The sequence below is a fragment of the Ceratosolen solmsi genome, unplaced genomic scaffold (genome assembly GCF_000503995.2).
Source record: "Ceratosolen solmsi marchali unplaced genomic scaffold, CerSol_1.0 scaffold10, whole genome shotgun sequence".
Lineage (NCBI taxonomy): Eukaryota > Metazoa > Arthropoda > Insecta > Hymenoptera > Agaonidae > Ceratosolen > Ceratosolen solmsi.
The window spans coordinates 8,746,290-8,764,133 of record NW_011948412.1 but is presented as its reverse complement, the minus strand read 5'-3'; the positions used below and the strand labels follow the sequence as shown (position 1 = coordinate 8,764,133).

General features: G+C 30.5%; 1 protein-coding gene across 1 annotated transcript; it reads left to right on the top strand.

Moving 5' to 3' along the window:
* Window positions 1-2,321: 2,321 nt before the first annotated feature.
* On the top strand, window positions 2,322-16,767 carry Ir93a (Ionotropic receptor 93a; the record flags this gene model as incomplete). Its single annotated transcript, XM_011502734.1, has 17 exons — window positions 2,322-2,341; window positions 3,027-3,079; window positions 4,154-4,312; window positions 4,487-4,582; window positions 5,166-5,315; window positions 5,638-5,644; window positions 5,966-6,209; window positions 7,911-8,072; window positions 9,778-9,945; window positions 10,541-10,819; window positions 11,441-11,617; window positions 12,277-12,504; window positions 13,264-13,420; window positions 14,347-14,591; window positions 15,220-15,464; window positions 16,403-16,563; window positions 16,670-16,767. Coding segments are annotated over 17 exons (2,649 nt in total), but the record flags the coding sequence as incomplete, so codon positions are not given.
* Between the last annotated feature and the right edge of the window lie 1,077 nt (window positions 16,768-17,844).

Sequence of the window (17,844 nt, the reverse complement as noted above, 5' to 3'; positions counted from 1 at the left end):
TCGAGGCCGAGTTCTGGGTCCTCGGCCCTTCTTCCCCTTAAACCGCGGCGAGCCTTCGGACGCGCGAGCCTTGTCCTCATGTCCTCAGCCCATCGCCCGTCCTGGTCGCCGCTACCGCTCTCGCGCTACGACAACGTCCTGTCGAGAGCTGGACAGGTCGTCGCGCGGGCGTGTACATCGGTCGCGCGGCCACGATCCACGGCGATCCTCCGTCAGCGCCTTTGGTACAGAAGGTTAGACAGGGGGCCGCAGGCGCTGGGTGTGATGCGCGAGCGCGCGCGCGCGCGCCCTCGGCAGCAGGAAACAGGCAGCGAGAACGAGACTGAGTGTGTCGCACGCGAGTACCGTAAACGATAATACGATGACGTATGGGACGAGCCGCTTACCGCGAGCGCGAAACCCGATATAAAGAGTGCGGCGAGTAGTTTGTGCGAGTGCGTGCGAATTCCTTGCGATTTTCAGCGGACGCGTGCGCGCATACCGACGAAACGCTCGAGGAAGAGAAGTGAGCGCAGGCGTAGTGGTGGTTCGCCGAGGAGGCGCGCAACGTTCGAAAACTGTCGGGGAATATTCCAAATAACTTTTAACGAAATGGGAAATTAATGTTCTTTGATTCATGATGTCGGAAGTGGTTGGACGAGCTGTTAGGATCGATCGGTAGATTTCGAGTGGAGATCAGATTGATTTTCAATTTTTGTAATCGATCGTCGACTTGCGTAAATGAGAAACTTTTCTCAATGAGTTCGGAAGACGTTGTAATTGCAGGGATGACACGCCTCTCTCCTCCACCCATGTATTATTGATATTTAGCAATTGTATAGATTACGCGGTATATATATATTTATAGTAGGGCAATTTACGTTTGATTAAGCATGCACGAAGCGAAATAACGAAAATCACTTTACAAACGATAAAGTTTAGAATGGTAGCGAATTTATTTAATACTAGCTTCGAGGCGAAATTAAACACAAATAATTACGTATTACACAGTTTGTATTACGTAGATTTTACCTTTTTATTATGGTATAAAGCAGCTTCTTTTTTCTTCTCTGCGAATAATCAATGTTTGTGAGCGGTATATGAATAATCAATCGCCTTCACATTATCCATATGTTAAAAACAAGATTATTTGTTATTTAAGATTAAAAAGAGAAAAAAAAACTGCACATCTTTTATATTCGAAATAGCTCTAAGAATATGAAAATTATGAGAAAAAATTTACCGTATAATAAATACTTTTTAACTTAATGCCAATAAGCCTCGAAGCGATCTATGATTAAAAAGTTATTTTAAATTATTGTATATTGATTATTTCTCGTCGAACAAGCTTGAAGTTTGAATATCGAGGCAACGTTAGCTACCAAAATAATGCATTAAAAACTAATATAAAATTACTTTTTAAAAGCAACCATTAAAAATACGTTTACTCCTATATATATATATATATATATATATATATATATATATATATATGTCTTCGGTAATAGTACATAGAAATATGAAAACGATTAGAATTTTAAACATTTCTTTTCAAATAAGCAATTAATAGAAGCTATTAAACTTGAATACTTTAATATAACTTTAACAAAAGCTATTAACATTTATAAGGTGTAGATCTTTTATTGAATAAAGACATTAAATCTATGAAAATATATAGAATACGGTTGATTATCTCTAGTGCTTCATTTGTGAAGAAAGCAAAAAAGTTGAAATTAAAAGACTATCGATCCTCTCTTCAATCAATGACCCATTGTATAAAGAAAAAAAATAACAATAAAAATATAAAAACTAACTGCATGAAAAAATGACCGATTATATAAATAAGTTATAAGTAATATCAGAAACTAATTAATAGATGTTTAAAAATACATTAGTCATTTCAAAATCCTATTTCATAAGAATGTATAACGAGGCATATTATAATTCACAATTGTACGTTAAAGTAAATTCAATACTCAAGTACACATGATAATTGTACAAATAGTTTATAGAATTTATATTTTTAACTTTATTTATTGATTGATTTTATGTCAATCTTATCTTACATAATCTTATAGAATTGCAAAAGGAGTGTATCTTATTAAATTATATTGGAATTTGTATGTAAATTCATTAATATCGAAATGAAAGAAAATAATTTTTGAAATTTCTATATTCATATAATTTACTTGGCCAATTGATTACATTTCTATAAGAAAAGAGTATTTTCATTTCAAAATTTAATGCAAGATCGTTACGTAATAAAGTAATCCTAACGAATTTACAATTTAGAACATTTCAATATAAGTTTTATTGGTTTATTTTATATTCAATATATAATACTATTTTACTGGCTTAATTATTTTCCAATAATAATTGTAATTTTAATATCATTAATATATATATATATATTAAAATATATACAATTAATTAACTGGAAATAATTTAAGTATATCTATTCAATATTTTATAATAATTATGTTTTATTTTCAAAATATTCTTATAAAAATGGTTTCGTATAGAACCTCAACAAGAGCACAATACATTAATTTATTATTATTAAAGAACAAAAATTATTTATCATTTCATTATTAACATATAAACAATTCGAATTCAACGGTTTTGTTATGATTTTATTAGACTATGAGAGGAAAGGTATTACTTTTTTCATGTCTCATATGGCTGAAATATCTAAAGAATATAAAAGAAAATTGGTCGACCTAAGGGTGCTTCGATTGTTTCTTGTTCCTTATCAATTAATGAAAGAATTCACGACCTTTTCCTAGCTAACCTCTTAACCTCGATATTCCTTTCTCCCCATTTCTGCCTCTTTTTACCAATTGTAACAGCAATCCGAGTACTCGTATATGTATGAACATGTGCTCTATCATAAAAAATAACGAAGTTGTTAATAATTCGGTAGTGACGGATGATATTGTAACTGGCAGCCACGAGTCGCTTATTTTAAGTGCCATGACGGATGTTGAAGGAAGACGAACAATGATAGCAATGATGCTGTTTTTATTCATTTCACTGAGCCTCAGAAGTGCGACAGGATACAATGACTTTCCGTCGCTCATAACAGCCAACGTCACTATGGGTGCGTGCATAACAAAGACATTTTTCCGATTTTTCACGATAAGCCGACTATGCGTTATTATTATTTTAAGTTTGTTATCTCAAGTCTGTTGGCTTGTCTGTAATTTTATGAACATTATAAATAAAGATCCGTGTATTATTTTACCGATGTTACGTTAAAGTTTTTAATCTAGATTGGAATCCTTTTTTTTTTTTTTTGTTGGCAGCAAGAGGATTTACTTTAATTGGAACAAATTTTAGTTACAATGAAAATTTAGACGATTTATTTCGTAGCGAAGCTTTTAGCATTTAACAATTGCATAAATATTTAAACATTTTTCAGACATAAATATTTCGTTTTCGAGATCGCAATACTTAGGGAATATAAAAATTTCTCGTACAATCTCATAATTTTTATTTTATTACTAGTAATTGTAATTTATGATAAACATTATAATCTCTTAAATTTAGATAAACGTTAGTTTTACACTGCAGATAATAAAATAAATATTACGAAATATTTCATTAAATTAATTAATAATTCATTAGCATATATCCCATATAGTTATATTATCTTTGCAATTTGCAATGAGCTTTTAATTGTAATACCGAAGCAATATTCATTGTGTGCGTAAAGTGTACGTAGTTTTTCTTTTTTTTTTTCTTCTTCTTTTTTTATTCAAGAGTATAGCATTTTGCTCATTTTGGAAAGTTTAAAAAATGAAATTTTTTTAACGCTATAAGCCTAATGTTATAATTAATGCGTAATTTTAAAACAGAAACAAAACAAAAATTATAACAATATCAATTTAATGTATTAATTAATGAAAATTAATACAATAATAGCTTATGTAATGGATTCATTGTTAATTAAAAGATAAAGATGAGCAATAAAAGACTCTTGAATAAACAGCAACACGATCTTTCTTTATAATTAAGTAAAAGTAAAAGTAATAGTTATTATTAATGAAATAACGATAGTTCATAATAGCTATTTTATGGAATATAATTATTATTAACTTATTCTAATTAATAGATTTTACTGAAAAGTTTGCAATTTTTGTATTTTCATTTTTTTCATTTTTTTTCTGCAAAGCTGTTATTATTGAGAAAGGATTTTTCATCGACGTGGAGGATTATAATAGAACGCTATCTCAAATCTCAGTAGTGATGAATGAGATTATTAAAAAGGAAATGCAAATTAGCGGAATTGAGTTTAATGTTTTTGGAGATACAAATGTAAATTTAAAACAAGGTGCGTCATAAAGTGATAATTATTTGAATAACATTGACATTATTGAAAAATATCAATTATGTTGTTTTGTACAAATGAATACAAATTGATTGGTCATAAACCATAAATGTTATTCATGATTCATATCCGGATGAAAAATTATTATACAATACATATAGATAAATCAAATTTCAGACTATACAATTTTATTTTCGATTGCAAGTTGTCAGGTAACTTGGCAATTATTGGAGCGAGCTCAAAAAGAAAAACTTGTCTATGTTGCTATTACAGGTAAAATAAATTCAGACTTACTTTTCCATACATTAATTATATTTTTTGCATGAATTTCCTTCTCTCTTCATATTCAGATCGATTGGAGAAAATATCTTGATAAATATTTTATTCCTATACAATTTTACTTAATTCTATTTCAATTTGAGTAAAATATTTACCGAATGCCTTATTGAACGAGATTTGCGAGGGAAATTGTGTTGTTATTGTAATATTCAAGTAATTCATCGTCAGTTAGTTTAATATTTTATTTTAATAAATAATTTTAATAACATTTTTTATTATAATATAATATAGTCTAGTATTATAATAGACGAATATTAAATACCTTAGTTATTTTATTTTTATGTTATATTAATTGTTATATCTAATTTATTAAATTAATCAAATAATTATAAATTCAATTATATAGTTAAAATTTTTGATTTTTCGCGCTCAATTATCAGTTAAGTTACATATTTAATTTGAAATGTAAATACGCGCTAATACACTTATGTTAGTTTAAAGAAAATATTAGTATGTTTGATGAAATATTCGCTCGTGTCAGAAGCTTGAGATTATAAATCAAAATGAATTATTATAGATCCGGACTGTCCGAGATTACCGAAGGATGCTGGTGTAAGTTTATCACTTATCGTTCCAGGTCAAGAATTACCTCAAATTTTCCTAGATCTTAGAACAACTGGCGTTCTCTCGTGGCCGAAAGTAAATTTTATCCATGACGACACATTTGGTAATTAATAATTACACATTATTGGTTACGTTTATTGGTTAATGGGTGAATAAATTTATAAATGATTTTATATAATAATCTTGGCAATTTGAACAATTATGCACATGAGTAGGTTTATTGTGATTAGTATAACAATTTTTGTATATAATTTGCGCTTAAAAGAGCTTACTCATCGACATTGAAAAATGATAAATTATTTTAAAATATACCATCTAAAATTATGAATAATTGTATAATGTAATGTGAAAGTAAAATTTTTTTTCGTGAATTTATGAATTTTGTAATTCGATTAATTTTTCGTGATATTGATATTGAAATTTAGATCGTAGGTGAGAAACTTAATTTTACAGGTAGAATTTGAAGTAAACAAAAATATTATCCGACCACTACTTATCATTCAACGATAATTTTACATTCATTAAGTAATCCATCATTCCCTTGATTGTCAGACATAATATAAAAAAAAAAAAAAAAAACAAACAAACAAACAAACTGTTTGAAGAAATGGCATAATTTTGAATACACACGGTGAGTTTTTAGTACACTTTATGAACATTCTGCATTCGGCTGTTCTCCATCGATAACAATTTTATATTAATCTAATTATACAATAGAAAAAAAAAGGAATGTATAATTGACATTTGTAAAAGTAAATTAAGAATTTGCGCAGCTCGAGATACCATCAGCCGAGTGGTTAAAGCTTTGTCAGTCGAGCTTTCCGACAAAAGACTGAAGTTGTCGACCCGAGCGTTATTCTCGACTAAATTCGAGAAAGACAAAAGCACGATGAAACTACGTATCCATAAAATACTTTCGGACGTCCATGTGGATCAGCTTGGAAATTGTTTCATGGTTATTGTTACTATCGATATGGTATCGACTATTATGGAAGTTGTAAGTTCCACACTCGATCTTATGTACTTGCGAATAAATACATGAATCATTCATTGAATTTTAAACTCGAATTTTAAACATTAACTTAATAAAGTGATAAAAAGCACAAAATTATTTTCATACTTGAAATTAACTATGAAAAAGGCATGATTCACATTTTAAATAGTTAGCATAGAAATGTATTTGCAATTAAGATAACATAAGATAATTGACTAAGCAATTGTATATTTAATTACCTAATGTGGTTGTTGAAGTCGGTTAAACTTGTAAAAGCAATACGTCATTACGGATAATCTTGAAACTATGGATATATATTTTTAATTTAATATTAAACGCGTGTAAACACTTTTTATATTTATTGTATTGCGATAGATATTTTTAAGAAAGTGGAAAGAAACTTTGATAAATCAATGGGCAAATAATTTAATGTCTTTCGACTTTTCATTAGAAAAACTTTGTTTCTCATTAATGTTTTCATATGGAAAAATTTATTGTAGTTGCATACATCACGTACTACGTCGAGTAATTTATTTGATTAGCCCTGATAAATGAACTTGCAATATGAATATATTAAGTAATAAATATATTAAGATCGATATATTTTTCTATCGAAGAAATAATATATTTATTTAATTTTTTTTTTTTTTAATTTCAATCTTTAATAAACGTTAAACGACAGTTTAAATATACAAATTGGCATAGATTTTACATGGAATTAATGAATTAATGAATGATAAAGATAAATATTTCTTCACATTGAATACTATAGATTTTGAATATTAATATCATTCCTTGCGATAAATCATTTTATTAGTAATTTTCAATTTATAACAATTCCCTTATTAATTCATCAGCCATTTAATAAACTAATACGCACATTTATGTAAGGAGCACAATACTATCGAAGCGCATTAAAAGGATTATTCATTAATGTAAAATATTTATTTAAAATGTTGTAATTTCATTATAATTTAATTAAATTCCATCAAATACTAATATTTCACATTTACGGATAATCTCGTATAATTTAAAATATTTCATTTTACACGTTAATCTTTTATTATCCACTTTGTAGCATTTACGCAATTAAATTATTTAAAGTTCAGATAAAAACTTTTCAAAACTAAAGATTATTCACTATCACATACGTACGAGCAATGTTAATTAATTTAATATTATGAATATCCTACATCTTTACGAAGGAGTGAAAATTTAATCGATCTATAAATAAAATGAAATTTTTTCATCGTTAATTACATTGTGTTTAACATGATACCGATGCATGTAATACATAAGCGTCATATATAAATATTCTTTAATATTTATATTCTGCATAAATCACAATATTATATCGAATTTACATGAGAATGACAAGTAGTAGCATCGCATAATGTCGCAGGCGATGTTGCTCGTCACGCAGGCGATTGGACGTTTCTTTTTCGCGGGCGTAGCCGTTGTGTCACTTTCGCCGAATCTCCCGACTGGACCATCGCTGCTTGCATCGGATCATACCGTCAGTACGCGTAACTCGGATATTTGGCTCGCTTTAAAGACAGAGAGAGAGAGAGAGAGAGAGAGAGAGAGAGAGAGAGAGAGAGAGAGAGAGTGAGAGGGAGCTTCAATGTAACTTGATAACATATTCATAAAGCGCAGACTGCTCGACTAGCGTGAGTCTGATTTTCATTGAAATTCAATGAGCAGGCAAAATCACTGAAAATGGTGCATCCGGGTAGCCAGTGGTTATACGTCATCAGCGATGGCGCAAGTAGCGAGGTAAACGTCACATCGTTCCTTGAGTTTCTCAACGAGGGCGAAAACGTGGCATTCATTTACAATGCAACGAGCCTCAACCCCGAGTGTAATGTAATTAAACTAGTTTACAATTATCCACATCCTTTTATTCAATGGATGTACCTCGGCTTTTCTACTCATTTGCTTAGTCAAATTAACTTGAGACGCAGGCTTAAGCCTAGAGATAATGAGGTCAGCCTGAGAACATAATTACTAAAGACTTGGAAGTTTTTTCACTTTTGTTCTAATTTTTTCTCATTCTTTTTTATCATTTGGAAAAGAAGTTTATTATTCTAATGATAATTAAGATGGAGCAATTAAATTTATAGGTAATATAATAAAATTATTTTATCGGCTTATGTTGCTTTCTATATTAATATTTATCTTTATGAGACGAGCTGATGCGTTTATTTACGTAGGATTTATCGTTAAATTGTAAAAGGAACATTGTAATTACCTTGGATTGTAAATGATTGGATGATTCAAAGTTTTGATGATGAGTTTTTAAAGGAATTATTGGTGAAATTTATAGCTTATACAACTTACTTGAACTTATAACGAACTTTAAAATTATTTGGCATATAACTTTTAGAAATATTTCATATCAACTGGAATATACTTTGTAGCTTATTTAATATTTAAACTCTGAAATACTACATAAATTCTTAACAACTTGATAAAGAATAATAGTTTATAACTAAACAGTCGCATGCTGTGATTATTGTAGCTAAATATTATTATTTGAAAGCTAAAGTTTTCTTGCAAATATTATATATTTATTTATTTTTCATATTAATTTCTTTTCTCCGATAAAAACTTTAAGTAAGTAATTTAATTCCTCCTTGATAAAGGCATTCATTACAAGTTGACAAATGATAGAATTATACGCAGAAAAAACTTTTAAGATCCTTAGGTTCCTTATAATGTAATAACATTCAGTCGATGAAATAGCATTCAGACACTACATATTTTATGTATTTGGTTTTCTCAATTTGTTTCTCATCTTATTAATTAAAATTCCTCATTGCTTTTGCTTTTATTGCAATTTTTTATTTTTCTATCGGTTTTTATTATATAATTGCAATTATTTTGCTCAATTTTGAAATACAACTAATAATAGTCAACTTGTTATACATTTTATTTTCAATTTAATTAGATGGAATTATATGAGACTATAATATAGAAGATTAAATTTATAATTTTATTTTATATAAAATATGGGATAAATTACCGTAAAATTAAATTTCAGATAATTCATTGGACTGTGAGTCAGTGAAGAAAGAATAGTTAAATTGAAATTAGTCGAAAAAGATTTTTCACAAATTCTTTAAATAATATGCTTGCTATCGCGTTGTTGTTGTTGTTGTTGTTGTTGTTGTTGTTGTTGTTGTTATTATTATTATTATTATTATTATTATTATTATTATTATTATTATTATTATTATTATTATTATTGCATACAGAACTCAAAAATTTCTTTGTATAATATTTTTATCGACAAGAGGTTCTTTACTTTATTTTACTATTACTTATATATAATTACATCTGCACTTTATTGTACTCATTTATTTTATTTATTGCCTTAAGATATTTAATAGAGTGAAATTATTTTTTCAATTAACTTATGTGAAACTCGTTAATGAAGTTTTTCTCGAATTTACATTCTTAATGCAATTATAGTGCTTGTTTTCATCATTTTCTCTCTCTCGAAAAATCTAACTGAGCGTCTAGCATAATTGTAGAAAATCTATTAAGTAAATTGATATTCTCGATCTAGATGGGATTAATGTGTCATATCAAGGAGATGATGAAAGCCTTGGCTATAAGTTTGGAAAATTCACTGTTGACTGAACTGGAACTTTATGATCGCGTTACCGAGGAAGAGTTCGAAGTCGTCAGATTATCAAAGACTGACCGTAAAAAGGAAATAATTAGGAGCATGAACGTAAGCATGTAATTACCATTGTCATTCTTTCGTTCCATTTTTCTTGTTATTCTATGAAAAATTTGCCATTATTATTATTATTATTATTATTATTATTATTATTATTATTATTATCATAATTATTGCAAGGATAATTATTTTTCATAAAAACCACTCAATTTTTATGGTTAATGTTTTACGATGTAATATTTATATATCCAGTAAAAGAAATATTTTTTTTATCTCTTTTTTCTTTTTAACGAAGGAGAGGATAACGTAATTTAAACTTATTTCGTTTAATAATACCTTAATATTAATTTAATAGAAGATATATTTTGATTGATTTACAATGAGAATACATTACTTCTAAATAGAACAATAAAAAATGCCCGTGCAATTGATTAAAATGATAAAGTGTATTAAGAAATTCGTCACCATTATCAATTAATTATAATGTCATTGGAAATATAATTAACGATTTATAATGTAAAATGTGAGCTGTTACTTGTGAAAAAAGAATGGTCTTTTACAATAGGATGAAGAACTATTGATAACGGAGATAATGAAGGATAGATGAAGAGAGGCATTTAAGATCGGTCTCACTTACTGATTTCAGAAGGAATTGAGGAAGATACGATCGAGCAGAGTAAATAGTTGCAGCGAGTGCGTGAATTGGCGAATGTCGTCGGCGATCACGTGGGGCGCCTCTTTTGCGACGTCGGCCTATCATCAACTTCAACGACCCTCCTCCGACCTCGGCCCTCGCAACGCCGGCTATCAATTAATAGACGTGGGTACGTGGATTCCGGGCCTCGGGGTCAACATGACAGAGCCACTTTTCGCACACGTGAGCCACGGCTTTCGTGGAATTTGTCTGCCCGTCTCCAGTTTCCACGTGCGTCTTTATAAGATTTTTCTTAATGGATAATGATTGAGGAAGGGGAGTAGCCGGTAGCGAAGCTGATTAAACATCCTTTGGATTGAGAGGTGGTTCCGTCTAATTATCATTGTTCTCCAACGCTTTCAAGGCGCATAATCTTTTAAAACTGTCCGATAAATATTTATATTATTATATGTATGTGTAGAAAAACTATTTCATATGGACGGTCTTTCGTACTAAATGTAATACGTCACGTTCCAAGTATCGCTTTATTGGCAAAAATGAATTTGCCGTTTGTGGTTGTAGTAAGAAAATTTTTTATTACAAAGCGAACGTACATTGACATAATTTTCTGGATTTTTTTTTTATTCTTATGCGAGCGCGCGCACTGCATTAGTAATTTCGTCTCATACTTTGCTTCAGAGTTTTTAGATGAAATACTTAAAATCTTTAATCGGTTTTCCGTATTGCATTAGAAATAGGAATTTTAATATATTTTAACCTTAAAATGTAAAATTGTTGCAAAATTTGTAGCTTATATTTGGTCATAACTGTTAAGTAAGATTTCCAATCTTACGGTAATAAATTTAAAACCAATGATCAATATAACTTCACCAATTGTTCTTTTATTTGCAGAATCCTCCATGGCAGATACTTAAATATTCAAAGACGGGACTAAGAGAATTTACCGGATTGACTTTTGACATTTTAAATCATTTGAGTGTGAAACTGAATTTCACTTATAAAGTGCTATTGCCTACAAACGTCGAAGCTTCAATTAAAGCTCTAAATAACAACTCGTCATTCTTTAAAGTACGTGTAAATACATCAATAGCATAAAATTGATACTTATCACTCATTATTGTTGTATAAATAATTGAGCAATTACATAAATATATCGTTTTTATTGTTATTTCCAATAATAAACATCGTCATGGAAATTTAAAATATTCCATACAAAGTAAAATTCATTTGAAAGACAAATAATTTTTTTTTTTCTTTCACTATGTCAATGACAATTGATATTTACATGACAAAGTTATTCTCGAAGGTACGTGGCATATATATTGAATAAAAAATTTTCCAATGAATGAATATTCGATATTCGAATGTCAGTGTTAGTAAGTAACGAGAGGGCAAGTGTCGAAAAATTTATTCTACATGTATTCTTACAGACCCAATCGAGCTATTCTCATTAATTCTATACATGATTTTTTATGCTCAACTAATGGTTAATAATTAAAATGAATTATCGATAATTGCGATCGATGCAATTAGACTGATGTCTATTTCGGATGTGTATCGTATGGGTAAAGAGGGCTAAAGCTAAAATTGCTTGCAAGCCAGCGAAATGTCGGCACATGAGCGGTAGAATTTGCCAAATGACGTAGTAAAAGACAGTAACACAATATCCCGCCTTATTTGCTCATTGAAAGTGAGATCCTTGCGTGGGACGATATCACGTGTTACAGAATCTGGACGTGGCGGCGATGTCGGTGATGCAAAAGGTGCCGCAAGAAGTCTTGGAGCTCGTGCGCTCGAAGAAGGTCTTCATTGCGGCATTGGCAGCCTCGGTAATCGAGCATACACGAGGAATCAATTTCACGGCTTACGTCGCCGTCCAGACCTACGCTTTACTTTCGGCCAGACCCAAGTCCTTATCGCGAGTTTTTCTATTCATGGCGCCATACACCTCCGAGGTACACACTGACATCCCCAAGAGCTTGCGCGCTACGTTTATTGCTAGCATTATAAAGTGCGTAGGGTAGCCTATGAATTGCTAGGAGCGAGTAAAATTGTATGTCGAGCGCTGGACATTAAATGCCTTCCGTAACAAGATGTTTCTCTAGCACAATAAAATAACTTTTAACGACTCGATAAATTATTTAAGTGGTACTGGTAATTTTCTTTCTTTTCTTTTTTTTTTTTCTTGTAGAAAAAGAAAACAACGACTAAGCATTAATCATGTATTATAAATATATCACATATAACAATAAGTTTTTAGTGGGATATTAATTATTAATTCAATAATTCTGAAAAAAAAACCGAGTAACACAAGCTTGTGGAATTTGTGTAAAAGAGAGAATGTCGTATAAAAATTATTTGAAAAAAATAGCGTATCCCAAATTATAAAAATCGAGCTTATTAAATAGAGTTTTTTTTATCTCCTTATATCTTATTTCTTTCTTTTTGGTTTTTGTTTGAATTCCTCTTTAATTAGTATTGTGTAGTTAATGTAGGAAAGATCGTAAGCTTTAATCGCTTTACATTAAGAATCTGGCGAATCCAAGTTCTCGCTGAAATTGTGAAACATTTGCTATTACAAGCACATTAATCCTATTGTTAGATATCGCGATTACACTAACTTAACCGACAATGAACGATTCAATCTCAAAATAACGGTCGTTCCCATTCTCTCTCTCTCTCTCTCTCTCTCTCTCTCTCTCTCGATTTCCTAGACGTGGGGCTGTCTGATATCCTCGCTCATCTTAATCGGCTCTATCTTGTATCTGATGGTTAAGTTCAGCCCGAGGCCAAGCGATATCCAAGATACCATTGGCTTCACCACCACCTGGCAATGCAATTGGTATATTTACGGTGCGCTTCTTCAACAAGGTAATAGTTTTTAATAATTTTTCGTTTGCAAAGGCATTTGCTATAATAATTATCGACTTTACCGAATCTTGATGTACGCATTTGTCGTGGATTTGAGTGTCGGGAGTACCTTTTCATAGTAAAAATTACCAAATTTATCACATACATTTGAATATTTAAATTCAATTAAAGTGAAAAAGATGCTATAGAGTATGCTATATCGATCATTTTCCTAATTTTCCTTATGCGTTTTCGTTATTGTAATCTACTCTTGAATCTATTTATACTCTTGGAGAATAAAGTTACAATGAACAGCCAAATCATTTACATCTCGTGCTTAAACAATTATCCATGTCTTTCTTATAAGAAAAAAAAACACAAAATATACAAAGCTAACAATTTTTTAACTACATTCTATGCCAAATGCATAATTGTTTATTTCAAATAGCTCGAGCAATTAATTTCGATATTGCCCTACAAATCAATTAAATTGAAGAGTAAAATATTTTGTTTAAGAATGTAGTCTTCAGAAATATTTTTACATTCACGATAATTATCACTAATTAGACTTACTTAATGTGCTTAATGTGCTACTTATGGCAACAAGATATTCTTTTAATAAAGCAATCATCAGTTCTTAAAGCCTTTGTAAATTAAATGATCTTTGAAAATCTCGGGGAATAAATAATCACGTCTTTGTATACTGAACTTATTGAAATTGGCTTGACTTCCATTAAGGTATGCTTATTAAGAAAAAAAAAAAAAAAAAAAAAAAAAAAAAAAAAAAACTTTAAAGATAAGCGTCCGTTCTCTATCTATGAAGAGGATCGAACGATCTAGTAAGCATTAATTCAGCGGAGATGTACTGCCAAGATATCGAGAACCCCGGCCCCTCCCAGCGGCATCACTCTACGCAAAGGTAAAAGTGAGAAACGTTTGACAAACAGGTGGGATGCATTTGCCAAAGGCGGACAGCGCACGCCTCATTATCGGTACCTGGTGGCTCGTGGTAATGGTTGTCGTCGCGACCTACTCCGGGAATCTCATTGCCTTCCTCACGTTTCCACGCATGGATGCGCCAATCGATAGCGTCGACGATCTTCTCGCGCGTAGCGAGGAGTTCACCTGGGCCTTCCCCAACGGTAGCTCCATCGAACTCTACCTCGGCGCTCTGGCCGATGACGATGTCAGGGTGAGGCTCACTTCGCCCTCCTTCCGGACCGACGAACATTATTTTTACCCGTAGACACTCGGGATTCTGTACCGTTCTGCGAATTAATGAGCTTTAACGCAGCTTTTTTCTCTTTTTCTTTCGGGGCTAATTTCTCATAACGAAGGCGCTCTTTCCCATCGTCTTTCGCATAAGGTGGATAGGGGGGAAGCGCGGTTAAACACTTGACAAGAAAATTCCACATTTTTTATAAACACCAATCGTTTATTCGCATAAATGGCCATTAGCTAATTAAACGTTTAGTTAAATGTTCGTTAGTGCTAGATGTACGGGTGCATTAAACAGTAGATCGAGTTGATTAAGAAATTCTTCAAATTCAATGCACATCTGTTTTTTGGTTTTTGACAATAAATTGCCATTAAAGCTACTATCGAGCGTAATTTTACAAAATGTCGAGAGTTTCGAATACGAGATCACCAAGAAGCCTTAAAAGCTAGTTAGTAAATAAATATAAAAAGCTTGTTCATTCATTAGCATTGAGCTAATAATTAATTATCAACTGACGCGTTAATAATAAGGCGAGACGAACTATTTGGCATGTTATTTACTTGTAATACAATAAGAAAGTGAAAAATTGCTTTGGCCGCAGTATAAACGATTATTGGAGGGTGCCCAGAGGCAGGATCCGACGAATCCCAGTCAGGCTCTCGAGCGTGTCAAGTCTGAGAATTACGTTCTCATCGATTGGAGAATTTCACTAGCATTTCTCATGAAGATGGATCTGCTCGACACAGGGACTTGCTACTTTCACGTAAGCGCCGAAAATTTTATACGTGAGAATATGGCCATGATGATTGCTCACGACAGTCCTTATTTGCCATTAATTAATGATGCGTAAGTACTTCATCACATATCAATTTATTCGTAATGATGCGATTAAAGCGCTTTAATCCAAGTGAGAAATACAATACAGCGAGAGAGCAAAAGATATTTGGAACTTTTTTTATTTTCTCACGCGTCTACTGTATCAATGTATAATGTATGTATATGCTTTTACATGGTATTTTGCCTGATTAGAGGGATCTTAGTACTTTTATTATTATTATTATTATTATTATCATTAGTAGTTTATGTTATAACTTCGATCACTCTGTCACATGGTGGCGATCGATCGATAATTCTTAATCAATAAGCGGCAACAATTTTAAAAGAACAATTGAAAAACAAAAATAAATTTCACAAATTATGTATGCGCTTAATGGATCGTCCGTGTTTAAATTCTGCACAAAGTTATCGAACTCGAAATATAATTAACGATCTGAATTTCTCATTATTCAAATAAACAGTATAATTTAAAAAATAATAAATGAGCTCTTATTTTTAGGTTATGAAATGAATATATCAATAACACAATTGAAAAATATGTTTCTCGTTATTCATAATAAAATTCATATTATTCTAATCAAATTTACAAATTGACAACAGATAATACAGAGCTAATTATTTATAAACTTCCATTAAATATTATTCTAAAAGTATAAAATGAGTTAAGTTCAATGCAGATATAATAATAATCATTTTTCTTTTTAAACTAATTATACTGCTCCAAGTCCTGAATATTATTAAGATACTTTTATACTCTGTCCGATTATTATTTATCTTGCAATTTAAAATTACTTTTAAAAGTAATTTAAAAAAATATGACTATCGAATACAGACAATAAAATTATTACGAATGGATTTTAATATTAAAATCTTATGATTAAATGTCGATAAAGCTTATTTGATATTATGAAAATGAAAAGGAAATGAATTTCTGCATTGTCATGTAGGATAAAACGAATGCACGAATCGGGTCTTATTACAAAGTGGATGTCGGACAGAACACCTATAAAGGATAAATGCTGGGAAGGATTAAAAATAAATCAGGAAGCAACCAATCACAAAGTTAACATGGGCGATATGCAAGGAATATTCTTTGTGCTTGCCATCGGTAAGTCTTGTTTGTTTTTGCGCAATTCTTGTTGCGGAAATCTGTCGCCGCCAATTGATACGTCTAGGCAACAGGCACCTACACGTATAATTTGCTTTTATTTCAGGATTCTCAATAGCCGTAATTGTCATTAATTTCGAATTTTTTTCTCACAAAAGGAAAAAAGCGGCGGAGAAAAATTTCGTCCAGCCGTTTGTATCGTAAAATAAGTTTTAATATTGCGAAGAATAAAATGAATATACAACTATATCGTTGCTATGCAAATTTTAATTGCTTTCTCTTAATTATACTCTAATTTCTTATTTTAAATAATTATTCATAAGCTTTTCATTATCTTAATCATTTAGAATTTTTTGTAATTATAGCCGAGCGATTTGCGTAATTACAATGTAACCATTAATTTACAAATGTGTGTGAAATTTTTTAGAACTATTATTATAAACAACCATCAAATAACTCTTCAAAATTAACAAATACTAGTTGATTTTATAATAATTTACTACCTTACATAGATAATAAACAATAGACCAATTAATATCAGATTAGTAAATTTGAGAGAATCTTATTTAATACAAATGTATTTTTAATGTACGTAAGATTATAAAATATAATCTGTGTATATTGTCCGGTAAATTTGTTAAAAAAAAATAAATAATATTACTTTTGGTAAATTTAATTGAAATTTCTGTACAAGAAATATATAATTATTTTCGCTTTGTTCAAGTATATTAATTGAAAACTGAAACAGTGTAAATGAAATGGCAAAAAATGACAATATAATATCACTAATTGACATTTATAGTTAATTTTTTTATTTCTAATACAGCATTATACCAAATATTATTTTTACTATAAATTTCATTTGTATGTAATTAAATTACTCGTAGTAGCACACATTTGCTTTTTTATTAATTTCTATTTTAAATATATAACAATAAATGGCTTTAATTTAACTAAGAATGTATTATTTAGATTATGTGCTAAATTAAAATTGTCATTAAAGCTTAAATTGTTGTTTCAATGTCATACCCCTTTGACAAAACAAACCTCACAAACTAATATCTGCCAATAAGTTTGTTTCCACAATAAACGAGTCGTTTGACCAGGAGGATTTTACGCCAAGATTATCCTTTAATCGCGCAATTCTAGAAATTTCGATGCTGCTGCTGCTGCTGCTGCTGCTGCTTGAGTATTATTTCGTGTCGACTCGGAAAACCGATTGCAAAAAACCACCAAGAAAAAGGAGCTATTAGTCAGGCTCATAAAATCCCTCGGCACATC